The 24,548-nt window shown below is 38.4% G+C and overlaps 1 protein-coding gene across 1 annotated transcript; it reads right to left on the reverse strand.

Annotated features, from left to right (window-relative positions):
- Window positions 1-1,054: 1,054 nt before the first annotated feature.
- Window positions 1,055-13,880, reverse strand: serpine1 (serpin peptidase inhibitor, clade E (nexin, plasminogen activator inhibitor type 1), member 1). Its single transcript, XM_028798010.2, has 9 exons — window positions 13,629-13,880; window positions 11,097-11,335; window positions 9,130-9,354; window positions 8,130-8,324; window positions 5,999-6,197; window positions 4,499-4,599; window positions 2,999-3,088; window positions 2,621-2,704; window positions 1,055-1,793 (listed from the first exon to the last, which is right to left on the reverse strand). The coding sequence occupies exons 2-9, from the start codon at window positions 11,332-11,334 to the stop codon at window positions 1,747-1,749; spliced, it is 1,179 nt and encodes a 392-aa protein (XP_028653843.1). The 5' UTR covers window position 11,335; window positions 13,629-13,880; the 3' UTR covers window positions 1,055-1,746.
- Window positions 13,881-24,548: the final 10,668 nt, after the last annotated feature.

A 24,548-nucleotide genomic window follows, 5' to 3' on the forward strand; every position in this document is an offset into this window, starting at 1 on the left:
TTTGGACTGACTGCATAGCTGGGCTGAAGTTAGTTCTGGAAAATGTCATCTGTTAAAACAGAAAGGTACTTACCTGGTTCACCGCTTGACGCAAGAGGCAAGATGGATTGATCCCAAAAAAATCAACAGTGCTTGGATTGGACTATGTCAAGTAATGGAATGTGTGGGGGAGGTGGACAGATGGGTGTATATTCCCCAACAAAATCAATGAGTGTTTCTACATTAAGACCAACTGGCACCGTATTGTGGCAGAAGGGAGAGAATACAAGGAGACTTGTTGGAACTGGCCTGAGAGGGGAATACATCATGTGGAGACCTTACTCAGGAGGTCAGCAAACAGCCAGGTCCTTACACCCCTGTGAGGCATCTAAGATGGATGATCAGGCTACCAAGTCAATATCTACTGTAGGATATCAAAATTCTCTTGAGATTAGGAGATTTCTGAGCAGGGAGCAGTGTAACATCCTGGCTGGGGGGGGAGCATGGAGTCTAGAGGGAACTTCTGAGAGCTATGTGGAGGACTGCTTCAGGAATATGATTGAGGAGATAAAGGGTAGTACATTAATGGAGGAGGGGATTTCTGGATATTTCAGGGGACAACAGGAAGGTGTGGGATATAAAGATGAGGTATGAGCACACAGTGTTAAGGCAGGAGGATTCTGTATAGGGAACCAGAGTTTCTTTTACGGTGTCTCTCAGGGCCATAAGAGGTTTATTGTTGGTAGGACTGAAAGCCATCAATGTTCATGATCTGGCACTGTGGGTCACTGCTTCCTTGTGCAGTTGTATTGGTGGGGTACACCGTAACATTCAGTTGTGTCCATTTCAAGGCTGTTTAGTCCAAGTTTAGTGTAGTTAGTTGTAAACTTGGACTAGACAAAATTAGGGAAGATATACAACACACCAAGGCTAAATAAATGGTTTCGTATTCTAGATGTCACTGTAGCCATCATTTAGTCCAGACAGGCAGAAAAGAGAAAAAAGTCCAAGTATGCGTATGCATTTTGATAGGGCACATTTCCCCCATCCCCCCAAATAAAAAAAATGATTCAGATTTACTGAAAAAAAACTTTATTATAACGAAAGACAAATTGCAAATACTTACAAGAAATAACACAATTTACACTTGTAGCAAAATGTATAACAAATAAAAGGTTAGGTTTGTTTTATAGTGCAATGACTCTTCCTACTCCTTTCCAGTTTACTAGTTAGGCACATTAAATATTGGTCTACTAAAAAAAGCTGTTCACCCCAACTCCACCTCCCAAGTTCAGATCTGTTTCCTTTAGATAGCTGGGCTCTAATTGCCAGTCCTTTCCTGTTCAGAATGACAAGATCTTCCTGAATTCTAGAAGCATTGTGGGCAGAGATTGTGGTCCTTTATTTGTGCTGTCTTGGATCAGTTTCACCAGGAAGAAAAAAAAAAAAAAAATCAGGAGGATAAACTTCTCAATTCAGTGCAAAAATGATAATATATTTTTATATATATATTGCGAAGATCAGCCAGCTTCAGTTTCTGCTGGTTATGTTGTTCCCTTTGAATAACCAGAGATCAAATTCAAAGAGACAGTCATCTGCCATTTTGTGTTACATTCAGTGTCAGAACTCTTGTGACCTCTTCATAAGTGTCTTGTACAAAAATATATTAATTTATATATTACAATCTCTGTAAATACAATAAAGTCATCATCATAATGTTGATAAAATGACAGTCAGATGCTGAAGGAGTCTTCAGGCTCTTGCCGTTTATTTCCTAGATGGCTCCATCACCTGACCCATGAAGAGGACAGTACCTGTGGAGAGAATTCAAGGTATTAAGAGGGGATATTCTAGGAGAATTTCATAGCATGCAAACACCAACAAACATTTTCAGTTACAATCTTTGCTCAAAAAGGATTCAATTTTTTTCCTTCACACAAGTGCTTCATTTGTAGTGCCGTTTCACTGAGCTGCTCTTATTTACATACATTTTCTCGGACTATACATAAATGAACTGATAGTTTGCTCCATAAAATTTTCCATGTGTAATGCATGTGAACACATTTGCATAGACTAATACTAGAAATAGTGTACATTCTGTACTGTGCCACAGTTTTGCTTATAATCACCCAGCTGCCAATTGTTTGTACAAAGACTGGTATTGTGTCCAAAATAACCTGTTCAGATGAAAAGTAATTTCCATTTCCCTCTGAACAGTTTTTTTTTTTCCTTTCTTCTGTGAGGTCTCTGGTTATTGGATGGTATGTGTGATGGGAAATCCTAAAGTATACTATGCAAGACCTTTCATTGCTGAATGTATGGACTTAAGATGCCTTAGGACTCAAGTTACATTTTGATCCTTTTGATTTTATTTAAAATCAGACACCTATTCATTTTGGAATGCCATATGCAAAACCAGTTCAAAAGGTCATGGGTGGAACAGTCCATTCCAGGAGCATCAGGTGCAAGGTAGGAATACACAGGGAGCCAGACCATCTCAATCTATAATGTGGAGAAAATTGGTGAACTTCTACCTAAGGAGGAGGGGGAGGTTGGGAGCATGTGCTGATTATGGTGTGTTTAAAAGAAATACATTACGAAAATTCAGACTGGATACAATTTATATAATTTTAATTCTCACCTGTAGGTTTATGCTGTACCAGGAAGAGGAATGGTCTATCAAGAGTGACCTCTTCAATCGCCATACGCGAGTACATGATTGCCGCTGAAAAGACAGGGAAAGCAGAGTGAGTGAATGAGAAAAACCTCCTTTGCTTTTTGGCTTGATATATTCCCCGCTGTTATTCCTCAGACTAATGCACAGGTGGAAGAGATGGTGCCACTGTTGCACCGACACTATATTCAAAAAAAGATGAAGATTGTGGGTTCGCTTCCCGGTTCGTCCCTGTGTGGATAGAGCTTTGAGTACTGAGAAAAGCGCTCTATAAATGTAATGAATTATTATTATAAATATGATACAAGTCTACTGCTAAAGCATACCAGTAAAAAAGTCACTCACCAGTGGCTGCTGATCCTTTAGTTCCCTCTTCATTCACCTCAATCTTGACTTTCTGAAGCACCTTGGACACATACAAGTTCTCATCGGCAACTGAATCATGTGGGAGAACAAAACAAAACAGTAAACACCAGAGTTCCTAATTTTGGTTAACATTTATATGCATACAAGATTGGGTGAGCAGAGAATGGCCTACAGCAGTAATCTAGACAGAGCTTTTTCAGTAAAACTTTAAACCATTTTGCTTCTAATATAGAATAGACAAGCAACAAAAAGTCAATCATAGTTATAAGACCAAAGTGCCATAAAGATTACATCTAGACAGTGAGACATGCCACCCAAAACTTAGAAGTCTGGTTCCATAGTCAATGCTAATTACAAAGGTAAGTGTCTGCTCCTCTAAATTTTTTCCATGAAAATCCTAATGATACACCCACGGCCAAAGGATCTAAGAGTTGCATTGATTCATATACTACAGTGGCAGATATTGGAGCACACTGGAATTTTATAGCTTTAAAAAAAATGGCTAGCTCTGTGTAGAGAAAATGGGCCAGCTGCTTCAAGCCAAGAATATCTACCTTTGGAACTTATTCCTTGGTAAATCACTTTCCTTTATGCTCACTCAAGATCTGCCATGACGATACTGAACTGGATAGTGATCAACAATCAAGAGCCAAAAACTAAGACATAGCTTTACATTTATTAGCCAGTCTAAAATTCTGAAACCCTGCTGCTGGCGTTGAGGAAAGGAGCTGTGCAATCCAAAGATATTTAAAAAAAAAAAAAAAAAAATCCATTCTACAGTGGAGGTGGTGTACCTGCCACTAGCCATTAGGAGATGTTCCAGTATATCCAGGATGGTTTACATCTCTAGATAAATCTAAAAGGTTTCACAAGACTTGTATTTGGCTTACCACACATTCCTTTCCCCAACAAGGCATGATACTCATCAGGATAAATGGGCTATATGTAATGAATTAAAAAAAGTCCTCCTTTACTACAAAGTTGTATTTATTTTGGCATCAAGACTCAGTTGTGTAGGTATTGCCAATATGGTCAATTTTTTGCAGAGTCAGAAAAAAAAAATGTAAGTTATTCAACTTTCTTCACAGAAATTTGACAGGATTCTACATTATCAATCCACTATTTTGTGTGATGAAACAGATGTTACATCCTATTATCTCCAATTAATCTGCCAAGATTAGTGTGTTACTGTTTGCTCATAAACATAACAGCACAAACTTCCTCCACTGCACAGATTTTGTGCGTAATGATCCAAGTAATGCCATCTAACCTCTTCCTACTCTCCACTAATCCACTGCCTATTAAGGGAAGAGTGTTATGCACTGGGAAATCTTTGATAGGATGAGTCCAGTCTGGTGATGAATGGCTGACAGTTAACAAAGTGGACCCTAAGAGTAATGCGATAAGACAGTAGACACCAATAGATGCCCAAATAACTCCAATGGAATAAAGACTGAGCAAATTAATGACTACACTTACCAGTAATTTTGCTGAAGTCTGCATCCAGCATGCTGAACATATCATTCATTCCCAGATCAGAAAGGACACCATTCAGTTCAGTCTCTGTGCTTATGGAGAACCTAATAAGAATTCACAACATAACATTTCCATTTTAATTCTCATAAATCTCTTCACATCATTCTCTAGAGGAGTATTATTCCTTTCGTATTACTATCAGGGCGGTAAAACTCCTAATTGTACAGTGAGTGCATTTTTGCTTAGGCTCTTTGTACTGACAATTTTATACAAGGGATTTAACTAGAAAATTGAATATGTCACCAGGTTTTCATCAATGCAATGACAACACTAAAGAAGTTAACAGATTATGTCATTATGGCACCTAATTTTTCTGGTTTGATTAGCAAGAAACACACACTGAAGCTGCACTGGAATATTTCACAGTCAAAACCGTAACAAAGTGTTGGGGTTCATAGCCATGCAGAATACAGGTATGGAAGATTTGGATCCGATTCTAGTAAAAATAAAGCACCCCTAAATCTATGACCCCAAATTTGATTAAGAGAATTCAGGAAGTGGATGGGTGAATGAAAGCATTCAGACATGCATTTAAATTTAATCTGGAAGAGTGGTGCCAACAAATACAGGAAGAAAATGTAAAACAAACATTGTGTCTCTCGTCCCTTCTGTACTAGCCTACCAAGATCCTGCCAAAAACTGCACCAAAGCAGAAAAAGATGGAATAATTTGTTTTCTTATTGTAATTCAACCCCCCCCCCCCAAGAATAAAACGTGCTTAAGATAAAAAGGCAATTAAATCATATTCTAACATTAACAATTTCAACCTAGCCTGAGAGGTCATTAAAACAATACTGTAGTTCATAAGTGCATAGTTGCTTACACCGCCTCACTGCCTACAAAAAAAAAAAAAAAAAACACACCACATTTAGAAAGAAAAGGACATTCATTGCTTCTTTTCCTTTACACGTACTCCTTATACATGTTCGTGTCTTCCTTGTACTCAGTGGTATTTTCAGTTTTTTGCATGGCAACTGTAAAATTTTCATTTTTCACATTACTGATGCTCGGTTATTCTCAACACTGGGGGAAATGTTTCAGTTTAATTCTGAACCAAATATTGCCTCTGATGGTTCAGACTTCAGTTATTTTGTACATGACTTACTGAAAAGTGTATTTTAAGTGAATGAGAAGTATCACCGCTACTTCAGATTCAGTCATGACTGGATTTTGGCTGTCTAATGAATATAAATTACTTAATTTTGATACGTGATGAGTGGTAGAAGTGTCGCATATTAAGAGATTTTGACTTTGTTATTGAGCTTGTTGGTGCTCTAGAAACATCAGAATGGACTGAATAAAACCATAGTTTGCATAAAACTACCTAAGAAAGTATTTATGAGCTTTTTTCTCTCTCTAAAGAGAAACTATCAATTAACAAAGTTTAAGCTTTAAGTTAAGCTTTTATGTTAGTTTTAGGGAGAACATTAGTCAATAACCTACCTAGGCAGTATGAGCTGTCTGCTGAGGGGCCTCATCTCTTTTCTCCACTGCTTTAACACCTGGTTGTCAATGTGCTGAATCAGAGCAGACAAAGGAACATCCTTCTGGAAGGGAGACAGCAGGAGCATGCCAAGGGCATCCCCCTGGTAAGGCAGCTCAATGACATCATAGTCCACACCATCTGGAGTGACAAATTCTCCTGTAGCCAGAAAAAAAATAAAATGGCAAAAATTAATACTACACTTCAAATAACACACAAGTTTCACACTGGGGTAGGCGTGGAGTTGAATATGTACTTCATTTCTAGAAGGTTTGGCAATGTAATTTGAACATGGATCACATGTTTAGCTTACCCAGCAGATTCTGAAATGTATTACAGGCACAGCGGTAAACTGCTGTTTTAGCACAGCTTTAGGGACTTCCACCCTGGGCACAGTGTGAAATTGTGCATTTTACTTGTGTTCATACTGGTCACATTGTGGAGTATGTATGTTTTAATTGTGTATTTACACATGTTCTGTAGATGCCTGAATGTCATTCTACAATTTAAACGATATGTGCACCACATTAACTGGAAAATCTAAATTAGCCCAGGATAACAAAAAACAGGTACGCAGAAGACTGGTGCCCAGTCCAGTGTGGACTCCCGTCAAGCATATGAAGCTGCCAAAGAAGGTTCTTACGCCTAGCAGCTCATTTAAAATTACTGAGCACAGCAAATTGAATATATATGCATATGTGGTGATTCACTAACCAGTTATTTTTCACTTTATGAAAAACACCACGTCTGAAAGATCAATGGATTTCAAAATGCTACACATCTTGAACCTCTTCCAATCCCCCCCCCCCCCCCCCCCACAAAAAAGGGATTGCAAACTGAGTTAGAGTTTAAGTTGGGTTTCATCTTGCTTGAAACCAGATATTTCTCTCAGAACTGCAATGAGAGAGTGATTTCTTCCATAGGGGGCAATCTGAATGAGCATGCCATGTGTTCCACATCCTTTGTTTCTCTAGACTATCTGTTGTTTGGTATTCAAGTAATGCAAGTTCAACAGTCAGCTAAAATGCACATTAAGAAATACTACAACACAAGTGTAGCACAGAACAGGTGATAAACCGGTTACATCTTGAGTTTATAGATATTAAGAGATGAAATCCCAAATCTTTTATAATTATGTACTGCATGTTTCATACCCCATTCATAATAATTACCCACTTAGAGCTATTAACCATAAAGCATTGCAAAGATGGCTAAAGTGTTTTCTTCTACCACTAACATTAGCCTGCTGCATTGCTTGAAATTTCTTTGCTGAAGTTAAACTCTTTTGAAGAATTAAAATCCATCCATCCATTTTCCAACCCGCTGAATCCGAACACAGGGTCACGGGGGTCTGCTGGAGCCAATCCCAGCCAACACAGGGCACAAGGCAGAGAACCAATCCCGGGCAGGGTGCCAACCCACCGCAGGACACACACAAACACCAAGCACACACTAGGGCCAATTTAGAATCGCCAATCCACCTAACCTGCATGTCTTTGGACTGTGGGAGGAAACCGGAGTGCCCGGAGGAAACCCACGCAGACACGGGGAGAACATGCAAACTCCACGCAGGGAGGACCCGGGAAGTGAACCCGGGTCCCCAGATCTCTCAACTGCGAGGCAGCAGCGCTACCCACTGCGCCACCGTGCCGCCCAAGAATTAAAATGCTTTTCAGAATGTCTTAATTTTCTAGTAATCATGCTCTTTTCTGTTCCTAAAATTGCTTTACTATGTAAGGCAAGATAATTACTTCACCTTTTAGCGGTCTTATTTTACATTATATCACAAAAGAGAATTGGGACAGTTGTTCCAGCACTTTACTTGCTGTAGTGAGCTTTTCTTAACAGGGGCAATCTGACTAATGTCATGTACTGAAGATAAATTACAGTGGGGTATCTGAACTGGCAAGTCAGGGTCTTAGCGGTGTTCTTTTGCTACATGAAAAATTTGATATTAATTGAAAATTATGTTAATAACGGGAGCTTTCAGACCTACCCAAGGTACTTGCATTTGAAATTCTAATTGCTCGTTTAATTCAAGATTCTTTCTAGTATCAGACGCTAACAACAAAGCTTGAAATGCATACATACCATAGCTGAAACGGTTTGTTTGCTGCATCATGGGTACAAGAACTGTGCTGCCATTGGCCATGTGAAAAAGTCTTTCATGAGTTCCCTTGGGATCGAATGGCACTTTCCACTTGCCCTGAAAGTGAATGGCATTGAGTAGCAGCAGTTGTGTTTGAACATTTATTGAATCCTGATGTAGGAACTTTGGAATCATTCCTGTTCAAAAAACAAAAACATCAGCAAGATCTTGCATCAGGTGATCACAGTGTTGTCTTTTTAGTGGCAGGTTTACTGGTTGGAGATGCAAGTAAGAAATTTATTGTACTCTGTATGCATGACATTACATCTGTAGCAGATTTTCTTCACAAACACCAGTACAATTTAAAACTGGCACTACCAGTTATTGCCAGTTTAAAAATATTACAAAGGGAATAAATGCATTTATATAGTGCCTTTCCCATGCTCAAGGTACTTAAGTGCAGTAGCACTTCTCTTTGCTAGTCACAGTCCATGTCTTGTGAAATATATTCCCAATTTGCATCCTGATAACACACTGCAAAAAATGAAATCTTAACAAGCCAGAAAATCTTGAAAAGAAATAATAGATCTTGTTTTTTTTTATTTTAAGAATAACTGACTTGAGTAGATTTCTATGTGTAAGATATATAATCTCATTTTTAGAAAATTTAACAAGTTAACCTTTCTCACTATATTGGCAGATAATTTTGCTTGATTCTAATACCTTTTTGTTTTAACAAGAAAAAGGTATTAGAATCAAGCAAAATTATCTGCCAATATAGTGAGAAAGTTTAACTTGTTAAATTTTCTAAAAATGAGATTATATATCTTACACATAGAAATCTACTCAAGTCAGTTATTCTTAAAATAAAAAAAAACAAGATCTATTATTTCTTTTCAAGATTTTCTGGCTTGTTAAGATTTCATTTTTTGCAGTGCAGTGTTATTAGCCAATTTTTCTGCTGCCTGTTTAACTGTTTATCTGCTTGTGTCTAAGACTCACCATCTGTGTGATCTGATACCCAGTGGTTGATGACACTGCCAGCCATTTGTGGGTCAGTGAAGTCCACCTGGTGTAGGCTTTGCTGGAAGGTTTTGAGAAAGCTGCGTCGGTACACCTTCTCCAGCAGCAGAGTTCTTTGAACAAAGACGGCATTGGCCACTTTCAGTGCTGTCTCACTGCTCAGCTCTTTCTGCAGCTTTCTCTGGATGTGAGGCACACCTCTGTCTGCAAAGTAAAAGTACAGGTCACACCCTTGAATATTTGTACAAGTCCTCTGTATTTTGTATTGGATGGGTTTATGGGCACCAAAAGTAAGGTCAACAGCACCACAGAGAGAGAGAGACTATGGTCACAAAGTGTATTGTCCAGAATGCCTCATCTAATTATGGATGTAAAGTCATTGTTAGTAGCTGGTGTGCACATATAAACAATGACAGTAGATAGCAAAGTGGGAGAGCACATTGAGCATTAAGCACAAATCCTCACCCACACACTATTTTATAATGTTGGTGAAGGCTGAATTGTTTCTTCACACACTAACCAGTCATCTTTAATTTTAAAGGATTTGTTTCCCATATCAGACTTTGCTGTATGTTCACATTGCTGTTATCCTTGTTTGCTAAGCTGCTTAGAGCGCATCATTCATTTGAAAGTAAAAAAGGATTATGAATTTAAAGCTGCTTATTTAAGTGTTACACACCACCCTCTAGCTAGATGCTCAAAAAATATGCATTTGTGCAGTCATAAAAGGTGAAAGCCTAAAGCATCCTTGTTACATTGTGAATTAAAATTGGGTAACATGTTTACAAAAGACTACTGGATGGTCTACAATTCTTGTAAAAATACATTATGAATACTTATTTAAGTGCTGTGTGACTGGTTAGTGTTAAGAATCATAACTCCATTATAGCAAAAATACCAACTGTTAAATCACTGGCTTTTCCAGTACAACCACAACACAACCACCCTTCATCCAGTTCCTGTCCCACTTATGGCTCAAGGACACATGCAGCTGGTGCCCATCTCATCCGCACTTGGTGCAACATAGTAACCAACCCCATGATATGGAGTCTGTATAGCAGAGGATAGTCAAACACACATTTGCTTCCAAGTTGAATATTTAAAATTGTGAGTTTATGCAACTTTTTTGGAACGTAAAGGAAAAGCAAATCTAAACAAAACGAAAAGGATTTTATTATTAGGCAGCACTGGTCTGTAGTGATTAGTACATCTGCCTTACATACCCAGCAGCAGGTGTTTGAATACTGCATTTTCCATGTGAAGTCTGCACATTTTCTCAGTGCCCAAGGTTTTCCTTCCACATCCTCATAGACATGTAGGTTAGCTTAACTGGTATTCCAAAATTTTGCCACTGCGTAAATTAGTGTATGCATGGGTGGGCACTTGTGACCTGACCAGGCCCATTTCCTAACCTGCTCCCAGTAGAGCCAGGACAGGAGATTGTCCCCCCAATAAGTTGGAGCCGAATTAAGTGGGTTTCAGAATGTTAATATTTAGAGAAACAAAAAGGACCACTTCAAAAGGTGGGCTTAATGATAAAAAAAGGGACAGCCAACATCTACTGCACATGTGCAGTATACAAAATTAGTATAACAGACATTTATCATAGTGTTAAAATGATAAGGAAAAAAGCAGACACATTAATTCTATTTTTAAAACAAAGGTTTTAAAGGGGGTGTTCTCATTAATGTATTAGATGCATCAAAATAATGTAAAAAGAGTGGGATCAAATGGCCTAACCTCCAAAACTGTCACATAATAAATAGGCCTTAGGAACATGACTAAATAGTAGCAAAAAAGAAAACAAACAGCCCAAAACTTGTTGCAGACTGTTAAGTTCTTTTATCAGGAAGCATCTGAATTAGCTTCTGATGTCCTACTACAAGGGCAATAAAAAACATACCAGACATTAATGCACTCACACATCAGGAGTGGTCTCAATTTACCTTGTACAGAGTATCCCATTGCAGCACGCATCTGCATGTGTGTCCTTCCATCTGCTCCAAGTTGCAGCATCCGCAGGACACTAGACACTCCATATGGAGATAGTACCAAATTTCTCTGAGCCAAAGGGGACTCCAGCACCTTCCAAAACACTTTGTTCCCAAAATCCACATCACTCTCTGCAACCTTGTTAGACAGAGCTCCACCCACCAGAAGGAGGAAGAATGTAAAAGTCTTCATGCTGTAGAAAAAAAAAAAAGACAGTAACAGGCACTTAATGCCAGTTTAAAAAAAGTTAAGGAAACAAAAATACTTGTATTAAAATTCTCTGGAACATTCTGAATTTAGTAGAGTCCATCATAGCAATAGATGATCTCCGTGGAATACCACATATTCAGCCAATTTACTTCCAACATACCTTGGAGATAAAGATAATGCAAGTATCCAATACTAGAAATTAACTTCAAGTTATTCAAAATTGGAAGAAGCAGCACAAACCAGCCCACTAATAAACCAAGAGTATTAGGCTGATCATGACACAATATTGCCCAATCAAGAACCATTGATGATATGTCCATGTACAGGGACTGATGTTCCTTCAACCCAGCAATGGTTTCTGGTGCTACTGAAATTATCACTACTGTACACAATAATGTAACTGAATAAAGGACCATGTACAGAACAAGATGCCAGGCAAACAAGTACAAGATATAAAAAAAGGAAAAAATATCCTACAGTGAGGAGGAGGAACACTCACCAACAAATTGGGAGGCTTCTCTATAAGTCTTTGTAGTTGAAAGAGATTGGCCAGCCCAGTGACTAATGAAGACACTATGGAAGGGAGTTGTCCAAGCACAGCATGATTTGGGGTTACTGACCAATATCTAGCATTGTTTTCCCATCTTCCAGAATGGAGTAGTGTAGTCTTACTTGTACAATTGGGAAGGTCAGGTCAGGTTGGGGAGCATGCACTGCTACAGCGTGTTGCTGCACCCACCACACAAACAAACATCAAGATCCCAGTTGACAACCCCCAAGGTAAACATGCGGTTCAGTCCCACCCTCCAGAAATGATCTGCTACAGCCAGGTGTTTTGTGGGCGTCCCCTTGACCTGGTCCGGCCGCTCAGGTCCTCAACAATGAGAATTCTGTGAGCCAGATCACCCTCTGGGAAATGACACCACATAGCCATAGTGTCCCTCACAATGCAGGTAATGTGACTCATTCAGCACTCTGTGAACAACCGCTTGTTCAACACAAAGTCAAGCCAGCAGGGAAGAGTGTACAAAATGTTCTTGGGGGAACCAACACATTTAAGTGGGTTTATTGCTTATTATCTTTATCAATCCCACAGTTGGAAATATTGTTACTTTAAGGAGACCCTTGATAGTGAGTAGTATGTGATCATCCCATGGCTTTTGCAACAAGGTTGGAATACCGCATGCAAGGATGCCATGAAAGAACTCTCTCATACTGTATATACACACACATTAAGTAAATACAGTAAAGATATGCATACAACACATGATTCTAAACACTATATACAGGTTAAAATTATATAAATATGAACATCTGTAAATTGTATGTAAAACTGTTTAACTGATTCGATATTTTTCTCCAATTCCTCCTCCTCCTCCTCCTCCTGCCCCAATATACTTAAGTCAATGGATGTCTCTAAAATTACCAGATTGGGGAAAAAATAAATAAATCACGTTTTAGAGCACCATATGACTCGTATTTGTTCCTGCCTTGTCCCCGAATCTGCTGGGTTGTGATGCATCTTTGCGTAACCCTTGATATGCTGGGTTCAGTAACCAAGTTACTGCCTTTGCTTAGCATAAATTTTAAATAATTTATATATTATGCACCCATCGAATTTTACATATTTTGGAATAATAGGACAAGGAATTTATTGAGTCCATTCAAAGATCAAGTAACCAAGACTTTACTTAGAATGATGCCAGTCAACATACTACATTCATGTTTAAAGCCAGTAAAACTTAATCAGGGCTAAACATCTACACTAAAGTCATTTCAGTATTGACCAGTGCAGGGTGTGATGGGCACATCTATTAACTTAACGGTAAATAAAGGAACAACATACTGTATGTGATGACAATTCTGTGTGTAAAGTCCAAACCAGCATGGATGTTAATAAACACCCATGTGTGTATGGCGATTGTTTATAGCCCACTTCAGATCCTCACTTTAGTGCTGGCTATTTGATACCATCGATTTGAATTTACACATCTGGTACTGAGAGTGATTAAACCTTTGGCTCAGTAAGCAACTGCGTTTTCTTTAGTTCGGCACCAACCGGTTTGTTTCGGTTGCTTTGCATGTCATGTCCAGCCGACTCTCGTGTCTATGAGTACAATCAATTTCCAGTGCGTGCTGCGTGAAGAAATCCGTGAACTGCTGCCCACGTGTTTTAAGGACTTGTTTTTGAATGTAAGCCTACATGCGATAAATTGATATGAGAAATACATTACAATACTGCAAACTGATTGTGAGAACAAAGCAAAAGCACTTACTTGACTCGTGGAAATTCCTCGGCTCGCGATCTGTGCTTCGCTGTTCCCAGACTTTGGCACTCAGCACCTTGCGAGAGCTGCAGTCTGCTTCTATGCGCTTTGACTGAAGACTTATATCCTTTTAGGTCTGCCCTCCCCTCAAGTGGGCGGAGGTTATTAGTGAGAATGAAATCATCACCAACTCTGTCTGAAAAACCCCCTCACCCCTCACCACCGGGATATGTGAGAACAAACATTTACATTTCACCAGACAAAAAAAATGTTTAAGACGTCTGAAGTACGAGCTGCTTCAAACAAGAACAAGGTGAGCTCTGGCTTGCGTTCATAGCTGCCTGACTGGAGTCACGCACGGTGCCAAGAACAAGCGGTTTTGTAATTTAGGAGCCCTGAAAGGCCAGTCAGCAATTACACCTTAAAGATCTAAAAACCTTAATTAGGTGTTCAGTGTATACCAAGCTATTATAAATGTAGACAGTCATGGTGCTTTTCTTTCAATCAATTTCTTTATTAGAGACCAGCTATTGTGATTAAGTAAGATGCTATTTAATTAGCTCCTCTGTTCCTTTATCTTAGTGTCATTCTGCCATATAAAAATTCACAGTAGTGCATATTAAATTTTTCTAAGAAAATTAGAAAAATTCCATACCATAAGAAAGTCAAAATTAAGTTTTCTTTTTGTATTATCTGTTTAAAACAACCACTTGGATGAATCCATACCTATGCCTTTTGAACCACGTTAGCAAGTTAGTTGTTGATCCCCATGCCTCATTGTGATTGTCTGCTGATTAGGGATAAAGAAACAATTTAGAACTGAGAAATGTTAATAAGCAGGAAGGTGACTCAATGGTTAGTGCTACCTTCTCGCAGATCTAAGGGACCAGTCCAAATCATAGTCTAGTTCTGTTTCTGGGGGGTATGGCATGTTCTCTGTGCCTGCATACATATTGCTTCCCATCCCAAAGACTTTCTAGATAGGTCGACTAGAAAATGTACACTCTGCAAATGTTTGTACAGTATATGTGTGTTTTGCAGAAGATTAGTGGCATGTGTAGGGATGATCTCAACATTGCACTCAGTGCTGTATGAATACTACTCTGAATTGAACTGAACCTGTTTGAAGATGGATAGATGAAAATTTTTAACAAGTAAATAAATAAATTAAATTTTACAAAAGTAACAAGAGGGGCATCAAATTAAAAAAAAAGCCTGCAGAAAATCATGATCTTCAAGGATCATGGTTGACCTCCTTATTTAGACAACAAGCCTTGAGTTGTTTCATTCAGTACATAGATAGATTTTAATGATTAGCCATGTCGTTGATAATGTCATTGGAGAGATGTGAATATGGATTGCTGGAATTGTAAGCAGTGAGTTCCACCACTTCTCTAAATCAATATCTCCATTTAGCCAGCAGCTCATCTGTCAGCTAGTTTGTGACTGTGCTTTCTTGACTAACAGTGGGCATCTCTCTCTCTTAGCTTGTGGACTGAAGGTTAAAACTGAAACTCGTAGGCTAAAATTAGATTATTCTGAGAGCCTGGGCTTTCCTCGATGATCCAAAGTTTTACTATCTTACCAGCTAACCATATCTATGCCTGGAGACTTAGATGACTTTGGTTGAATGTGCCATATGATGGATAGTGGTATCTTCTGAAACAATGCTTACATACGTAGATTTACAGATATAAAGCAGTAACAAAAGTAGAAAGCAATCCAACAACTTCAGTACATGTAAAAATGAAAACGCAACATTCTCCAATAGCCACTCAATACAATTCAGGGTGTGGGTAGTCAGAGCCAATCCTGGCAGCACTCAACACAAGGCAAGAAATTATCTGAACAGGGAACTGGTCCATCACAAGGCCCACTTACACTCACACAGGCCAGTTTGGAAATGCTGCTCAGCATGTCTGTGGGCATGTAAGATAAAAACTCACACAGACAGGTTGCGAATGTGTAAACTCCATCTAGACAATGACTGGACACTGGATTCAATCCCAGGATGCCAGATCTATGAGGTGGCAATTTGACCTAGTGTGGCACTCAGTAAACAATACCAGTAATACACATGCACATACACACACACACACGCACACGCACACACAGACACACGCACACACACACACACACACACATACTGTAAATATATATATATGCTGTATATATAAATATACATATCCTTTGTACGAAAGAAACATATGACATCTTTTAGTAAAAGGGATAACTTTTACCCCATTTGTCAAAAAATCTCTTATTGCAAAACAATTTGGGATGGTCCTCACTTTAGAAGATAGCACTGTTGAAAAATACAGTTGTTTGTCATTCATTTGTTCACTCATTTTCCATACCAACATATTCTAATACTGTCTACTGGAAACCAGAGTCTGCGGTATCAAGAATAAAGCAGAAGCCAGCTTGAAGTGAGGTGCACTTCTATTGAAACGACATATAAGAATGTAGTCATATGAAAAATAAATAACATTAATGAAGTAGTGGACCATCCATCTTCTTGTGATCCAGATCATCCAGCTATTTGAGATCCTAGCAAAACAGTAAAAAATTGGATGGAAGGAAAATTCTTGGTTTTTTTCATAGATTCAAGGTTAGCCTGTGATATCTACTTTTGAGTTTCCACAAAACATCAAACTTCCTGGAATGGCACAAAGATGACGAAGTTTATGGGCAGGGAGTGTTGTGGAATATTTACTTTAGATCTGAATTACAGGAAAATGAATTGTAAGCAGAGAGGTAGAACTGGGAAGGAAGACCCCTCAGCAACTTCAATCCATGCCACGGTACAGTTTCAGGCCATAATCATTTCTGTAACCCTATTTAAGTTTTCTTCTAGGTGGCATTGCCACATGCCAATCAATCTGCTTTAAAATCACTGCTACAGGAAAAAAGTGATTTATTGTGCATCTTTTGGGACTTGTTTTCAAATTAAAAAATATGTTTTATCAAGTCTATACAGTCTATACTATAAGGGAGCCTTAGTCTAGAGAGTCAACAAGTACATCAGCACAGAAATATACAAAAAAAAAATGACAAATAAAAGATAAAGCAATCTTGAGTATCAAGTCGCAAAGCTTGCTAGTCCCAGCCACATAATTTCTTGCTTTGATGTTTTTTTAGAGAATATACAGTAGGTGGATAGAAATGGCAAGATTTGTTTGATGAATGTCCTGTTCTTATGAAAATGTTTCTAATATTCTAATTACATCTGGAAGTGCAAATTTATTTTCATCAAGCTGATTCCATGAAGGTGAGTACAGTATATCATTATAATTTAGTAGGGCTTTGTAGAAGATTCCAACTGGGAGAAACGAAATGCAAGGCAGGGAAGTACACTAAGCATAAAAGAACTAATGTCTGTGCACTATAAGACATACTATTATAAATAAGTTGAATTTACCAATACAAGTACAGTGGAACCTCGGTTCACGACCATAATTAGTTCCAAAACTCTGGTCATAAACCGATTTGGTCATGAACTGAAGCAATTTCCCCCATAGGATTGTATGTAAATACAATTAATCCGTTCCAGATCATACGAACTGTATGTAAATATATATTTTTTTTCAGTTTTTAAGCACAAATATAGTTAATTAAACCATAGAATGCACAGCATAATAGTAAACTAAATGTAAAAACATTGAATAACACTGAGAAAACCTTGAACAACAGAGAAAACTAAAACTGCAAGAGTTCACGCTATAGTACTACCAACCGCTGGCTAAAAACACTTTTTTTTAATGAGTTTTAAGCATAGGGAAAAAAATGAACATTTGAAAAAATCTGTAATTTAATAAACCACCAAGAAAAGTAAAATTGCAACAATGCACGCTACGAACCGATCGCTGGAAACAGAAGTGAAAACAAAATCAAGCCCAGTGCATTCTTTAACTGCCTTCCTACCTTATGCATCCAGCCCCCTCTCTCTCCCACTGCCTGTGTGTGTGCATGTGTGTGTGTGTCGCACTCTCTCGCTCTTTCTCTCTTGCTGCTGCACAGGAAATGCACAGGGAGAGACTGAACATGTACAAACCAAAAGGGAACCTGGCTTGTTCGTATACCGAGTGTGTGGTCGTGAACCGAGGCAAAAGTTTGGCAAACTTTTTGGTCGTAAACCGATTTGTACGTGTACCGAGATGTTCGTGAACCGAGGTTCCACTGTAATTCCTATCAAAGCTTTTTAGTGGCAATAATATGTACAAATCTAGCATTAACAATAAAACACAACATACTGTGATACATATTCAGTGCAACAGAACAGGCATGGACATGTCACTTACTGAGGTTTGCTTGGCTGTAAGTGTGGAGAGAAAGGACAGGTAAAAGTGAATGCAGTGACAAAAATTTGGATAAAGGCACATGAGAAGAGACAGCACCACTGCATGCCTGTGTGAGAAGACAAATGCCTTTAGGAAGCGATAATAATAATAATAATAATAATACATTTTATTTATATAGAGCCTTTCCCATGCTCAAGGCACTTACAGAATATAATAAAGAACGGCAGCGTATACAGTATATAGCATTGTACAAACCAGATAAATAAATAAAGAAGATTAAGACAGTGAATTCTGAAAAAAAAAGAAACAGACAACATAATTGATGGTCTAGCACACACACACAGGTTACATTAGCATCTTGACAGAGAAGTAAACTGAGAGAAGGGTAATAAAGTCAAACAGAGCTAAAAGCCTTCCTGAACAGATGAGTTTTGAGTTGTTTTTTAAAAGAATTCATGGAGTCAGCTGACCTGATTAATTTTGGTAGGTCATTCCAGAGTCTGGGCGCTATACAGCTGAAGGCCCTGTCACCCATGGAGTGTAGATTAGTGAGGGGCACAACAAGATTGCCAGAATCAGAGGACCTTAGTGGGCGGGCAGGCACATAGTGATGGAGAAGGTCACTGATGTAGTTTGGCGCGAGGTTATTTAAGGCTTTGTAAGTTATTAGTAGGATTTTATATTCGATTCTGTAAGACACAGGGAGCCAGTGGAGACGGAGCAGGATGGGTGTGATGTGCTCGCTGCTGCTGGTTTGAGTAAGGACTCTTGCAGCTGAGTTTTGAATAAGCAGGAGCTGTGATATAAGATTAGAAGGGGCGATAGATTCTGTCAGCATAAAAGTTGCCCAAGAAGGGAAACCTCCAAGGAAAGTAGTGTGGAAAGGGATTTTAGCATTTCTTTGAAGCCAGGAGGAAATGCTTATGGGACTCTACTTCCTAGGAAAGCGAAACAGACCGCCTGGATGTCTAGCCCTTCAAAGGCTGCACAAAGTGAAGATTTGGATGGTCAATGACAGCCACCAGATGGCGCTCTAATATGATGTCTCTGTAGCTAAGGAGTGCTTTGATTTTTTTGGTAAGTGGGTAAGTGAACACAACACCCCACCTGATGGAAAAAATAAAAATCCAGTCTATCAGCTTTGATTATGATTCTTAAAGATATCTCATTGTTTATCCCTCCCCTGTATATCTATATTTTGGACAATAAATATACCAATTTTTACATAGTTCATGATATTTGGCTTTATTCTAGAGATACATCAGTAGGGAGCCTCTTATAATAAATCATAAGTGCAAGAAGATGGCTAAATCTAATTTATTTTTTGATACAAAAGAGATTTGTTCCTTATTTCAAATTCAGTGTTAACTGCAAGTTTTTCAAAGGGCAAGGCATAAAAGTCATAAAACAATGTGTGGTGCCTAATTGAATACCTACAAGATGTTTTTATAATGACAGGTGCTCAATGATTCAATTATTTATAGTAATTGTAGTAATTATAAATCTAGAACTTCATGATTTGGAATGTGATATGGAGAAATGCATTACCTTGATTTTATCTGAATTCAGTACCAGTGTAAGATTACTCAGAGGAGCCTGAATAGAGCTGAAGGACTCTTTCAGGTCCTTGATACTTAGAGATAAGTTAGAAACAAAAGTTTAAGGAACGTCATCAGACATAATGGAGAGGAGAGGCATTCCTAACAGTTGTAGTAATATTATTATATGAAATGGTGCACAAAACATGGCTAATGGAACCATGTGGCACTCTATGAGTAAAGACTTCCATCAGTCAATATTAACCACATGTTTAATGACACTTTTTAAATCAGTCTGCTCTTCTACAGTACAGAGTAATACTATTTAAAGGTACTATGGACTCCTACTCTGCAGATGTTTCCTCATGATGATATCAAGACATTTCTAATTATATTTGCAAGAACTGTGTCTAATTTTTCCTGGCAGCCCAATAGGCCCCATTCTGACAATCATATATGTTAAAGGTTTTCTTGTTTATCATGTTGCCACAGAGTTGTGATGTGTTGCTTGATCATCGGACATGTAAGTGAAAATTTCACTGTACTCTCTACACATGACAAAGCTATACATAGTACTACTACTACTACTACTACTAAAAAGGCTATTTATACACATGAATTGTTTTAATTAAAAATTAAACTTCACTTTGCATTATTTGAGCAAGCACAAAAATCCCAAAAAAGACAGCAACTGTTAAGATCTCAGGGGATCTCCGTCCTTCATGACAGTTGAAGCAAATATAGTCTTTCAGACCCTAGGGATGCTACTGATGACAAGAGTGAGATTATAAAAATAACCTTCACAAACCCTTTTAATCCCAGTCAGAGTTGTGAGAGCCAGTGGTTATCTCAGACGCATCATGTGCAAGGCACGAACCAGACCTGAGCCATATACCAATTCATCCAAGTTTAATATTATTAATATGATGTAAGAAAATAAACAAACAAGGAAAAAGGTTTGGGGATACACCCCGTATATTGTCAACAGCAATTATCCATCCATCCATTTTCCAACCCGTTGAATCCGAACACAGGGTCACGGGGGTCTGCTGGAGCCAATCCCAGCCAACACAGGGCACAAGGCAGGAAACAATCCTGGGCAGGGTGCCAACCCACCACAGGTCAACAGCAATTATCTCTCTCAAAAAACACCAGAGTAAAGGCTGGTGCAGAGTCCAAAATGGGTCTTACATGTAAGATAAGGTGGATAGCTTTTATAGGTTCTGGACAGGAAGAGGCGGGTCCATGAGAGATGGGGGCGGAAGTGAGGTCAGCAGGGAGGTGTGGTCATGAAGGGAGTGCGGGAGATGGAAGTGATTTAGCTAGGCTTCCCTTCAGGTGAACTTTAGGAGACGGAGAGAGACATTAGTGCACTTGGTCAAACCTTGTCTCTGCGTTTTTCCCCTTACTTAAGCTCTTAGACTGCCTCCCAAGTGCACGCGTGTGACAATGACTAAGAGAATTCAGCATCAGTTCTGCAGCAAGGTTCTGCAAATAAGGAAATAAGTTTTCAGGCCATTAGGTCCTACTAGCTTCCCAGGATAAACAGATTTAAAAAATACTTAAGGAGTAATCCTTAAAGTCGAAACCCTTGACATTAAGTATAACTACTGTATAAACCTGGATTGCTAGATTAAAGGGGACCTGTTTTACACCTGTTGATTTGTCTCATTTTTTTTATATGTGAATAAATTGTATATACAGATGAGACCAAAATTATTGGGACAGCAAAAGTAATTCAGAAGGAGGTGGGCATACTTTAGATATGTGTAAATTTGTGCAACATGTATTTTAGAGTGCTAAATGTAGGAAAACAGAACATTAGTTATAAATAAAAGAAAATCAACACTGATATGATGCTGTTGAAACAGGTGAGGGAACCCTTGTGGTATCTCTTCTCACACAAAATGAATGAGGCCAAAATGATCAAAAATGTTTTGTTTCGTGTTAACTAAAGCATTAGAATAAACGGAAGCTCAAAGGAGAACACAATGCAACTTGTACTTAAGATGAACAAAACCCCGCCACCACTCTAAAACTGTCTGTCAGACTCAAACCCTTGTCTCCAAGGTGGGTAAGCTCAGCCATCTGTCTACCACTCAAGCACTACAAGAAAATCTTTTTCTCATCCTCTGAATCTCTTCCTCTCCCTCTCCCACAGCCCTAGTGGGAGAGCTGATCAGAGCCATCTATGGCTAAGGCCAAAAATCCCCTTTGGAGTTGAGGTAGCCCACAGTATTTTTGGCTAACAGCCTTACCAGTTTAGAACTCCCTTTAAAGGTCCCTGGTGTCTCTATCTCTTTAGAGCAACCCCACCCATCAGCAGGAGACTGTATGCTACAACCTATTGGTTTACTATATGACTGTGTCAAAGCCAGTCTTCACCTTTAAAACTGAAAAATGGTCCCATATAACCTGACTTGGACTTAAATGTTTTCTCCTATCATCTACAAGATAGTCTGACCTCTTGTAAAGCAACAACAACATCATCAACAACAATAACATTTAATGATATAGCACATTTTATTACAACAATATACCTCAATGTGCTTTAAAAGAGTTCAAAGAGAAAGTTACAAGAAAAGAAAAACAAATTAGCCAATAAAATCAAAGAATAATTAACACAGAAAGAAAAAATAAATTTTAATGAACTTAAAAACAGAATAAAATAAAATAAAGTAAAATAAAATAAAATAAGCATTTGTTCACTATATCTCATTTTTCACAGAGAACACCAGCTTGATCAACAAATTTTTAGCATCCTGGGTAATATTATGTATTTCTTTCTAGATTGTCACTTATTCTCAATCCTCACTGATGCCTCTTTATATTGCTCTTGAGGGTCTATCACTTCCTACAACAACTTGACTTCCCAGTTGCTCTAGTCTATCTCTGTTACTGTTTCTGACTGCTTCTGTCAAGCCACACTATGAGAAAAGTCATAGCTAATCTAGAAACTATGCAAAGAAGACTAAGCAGAAGCCTCCCCAGATGAATGGGATTGTCTTATTCTGAATCTCTAAGGACAAAAAACATATTTAGTGCTGAGCAGAGAATAATCCATAATCTAGCTCTTCATAACTCTCAATTTATCAAAAAAGCTGGTCATGCAGAATTCTTCCAGTTGAATATTAAATAATGTAATCAAAAACACCAGTGGGACTGCATTCAGCATGCAAGCCATGCTAGGGATCTGCACCGGCAATCAGAAGGTTGCTGGTTCAAATCCCGTAAATGCCAGAAGAGATTCCCCTCTGTTAGGCCCTTGAGCAAGCTCCTTAACCATCTATTGCTCCATTCTGGGTATGATGTTAACCTGCATCCAGCCCTGCAAGCAGGTCCTCCAACTTACAGGGAAAACTTGTGTGTTGCTGAGGTGTCACCCATTGCAAAGTTGCATCCAGGTCCTAATCTGGAATCCTGAGGTGGTTTGCTGTGTGGTGGGTGCAGCAACACATTGTATTGGTGCATGCTTCCAACCTCTTTCCCTCTCTGGTGCTATGTCAGTTACAAGGGTCAGCAAAGGTGGCATTAAAGCATTTAATCGGTGTTGCTGAGGTTGTATTTTTTTTGTTTATTGTTTGTCCTTGTTTGAAGTAAGCATCATTTGATTTCAGCATTGATAAAAATATTTTTGCCATTCCAGTACCTGTATGTGATGAGGCAATCTTGTTTTTGTAGTATTATAAAGCTCTCTTATCATTAGCGAAGTAAGACTTTCTTGTTTGTGTTACATAAGAAACACAATAAATTTAACAAACATGAGGAGACCATTGAGTTAATCAAGCTTGCTTATTTAGCTAATAGCTAAGCTGTTCCAATATCTCATCCAGACACTTCTTAAAGATTGTCAAAGTTTCTGCCTTCCAGAATCCAATAACTCTTTGTGCAAAGCATAGTTTCCTGGCTTCAGCCCTAAATGCACTTTCCCTTAATTGCCTTGGGTGTCCTCAAGTAAGTGATTCACCCTTAAGCTGAAAAAATTCTGCTGGATCTACTTTATCAATGCCTTTGTGGATTTGGAAGACATGAATTATTTCCCCACACAGTCTCCTATGCTTGACACTAAACAGGTGCAGTTATCTGTGTTTTTCAGACTACAATATGTCTTTAAGGTCTGGGATGCACTTAGTTGCTCTCCTCTGTACAGCTAGAAGTGCTACCATGTCTTTCTTTTAGCATGGTGACCAGAACTGCACACAATACTCCAGATACAGTCTCACTAGTGCATTGCACAGTCTGAGCATACCACCCCTTGATTAAATTCAAGCATTTTAATGACATAACCTAACATTTTAATTGCCTTTTCAATAGTTTCTGGAAATGGCTTAGATTATGAAAATGTGGCATTAACATACACCCCTAAATCCTTTTCAGAAGTTTTTTTCCTGTAGGACAGTGTCTCCCATTTTGCTTTTAGGTTTATGTTCCTTTTGCCCATGTGAAGCATTTTGCACTTTTCTACATGAAAATGCATTTATGTTCTAAGTGTTTGTCTAGGTCTGAAGCTTGTGAAACTCTTTCTGATTTTTTTCTGCATCAGCAGTACCATCCATTGTTCCAGTTTTAGTGTCATCTTCAAATTTCTCAGGTTTACTAACAATACCAAAATCTATGTCACTAATACAGTATAAAGAAAAAAAGTGGATGTCCAAACTTCCCCGATGTCCTCACTGCACATGGAACATTCTCCTCTTATTTATACTCTTTGTCTTCCTCGAGTTAACTACCATGAGATACAGTTTTGTAGGTTACCTCTGATGCTTACATCTTTTATTTTTAGTACTAGGGTGTTGTACCGTGTTAGCCATTATGAATGTAGAGAAAAGCCAAGCAAAATGACACCTTTTATTGGCTAACTTTGTAATCTTTTTAGTTTGCCAATAAAAGGTGTCATTTTGCTTGGCTTTTCTCTACATCTTTTATTTTTGGAATTAATCTTCAGTGTGAGACTGTATCAAAGTCTTTTTGAAAGTGTAAGTAAATTATGTCATATGTTTTTTTCTCTACTATTGCACTTGCCTTTTCGAAGAAATCTAAAAGATTGGTTTGGCATAATTTTTTGGGTTTGTTGTTTATTGTAATATTTT

This window comes from Erpetoichthys calabaricus, chromosome 3 (genome assembly GCF_900747795.2).
Source record: "Erpetoichthys calabaricus chromosome 3, fErpCal1.3, whole genome shotgun sequence".
Classification (NCBI taxonomy): Eukaryota; Metazoa; Chordata; class Cladistia; order Polypteriformes; family Polypteridae; genus Erpetoichthys; species Erpetoichthys calabaricus.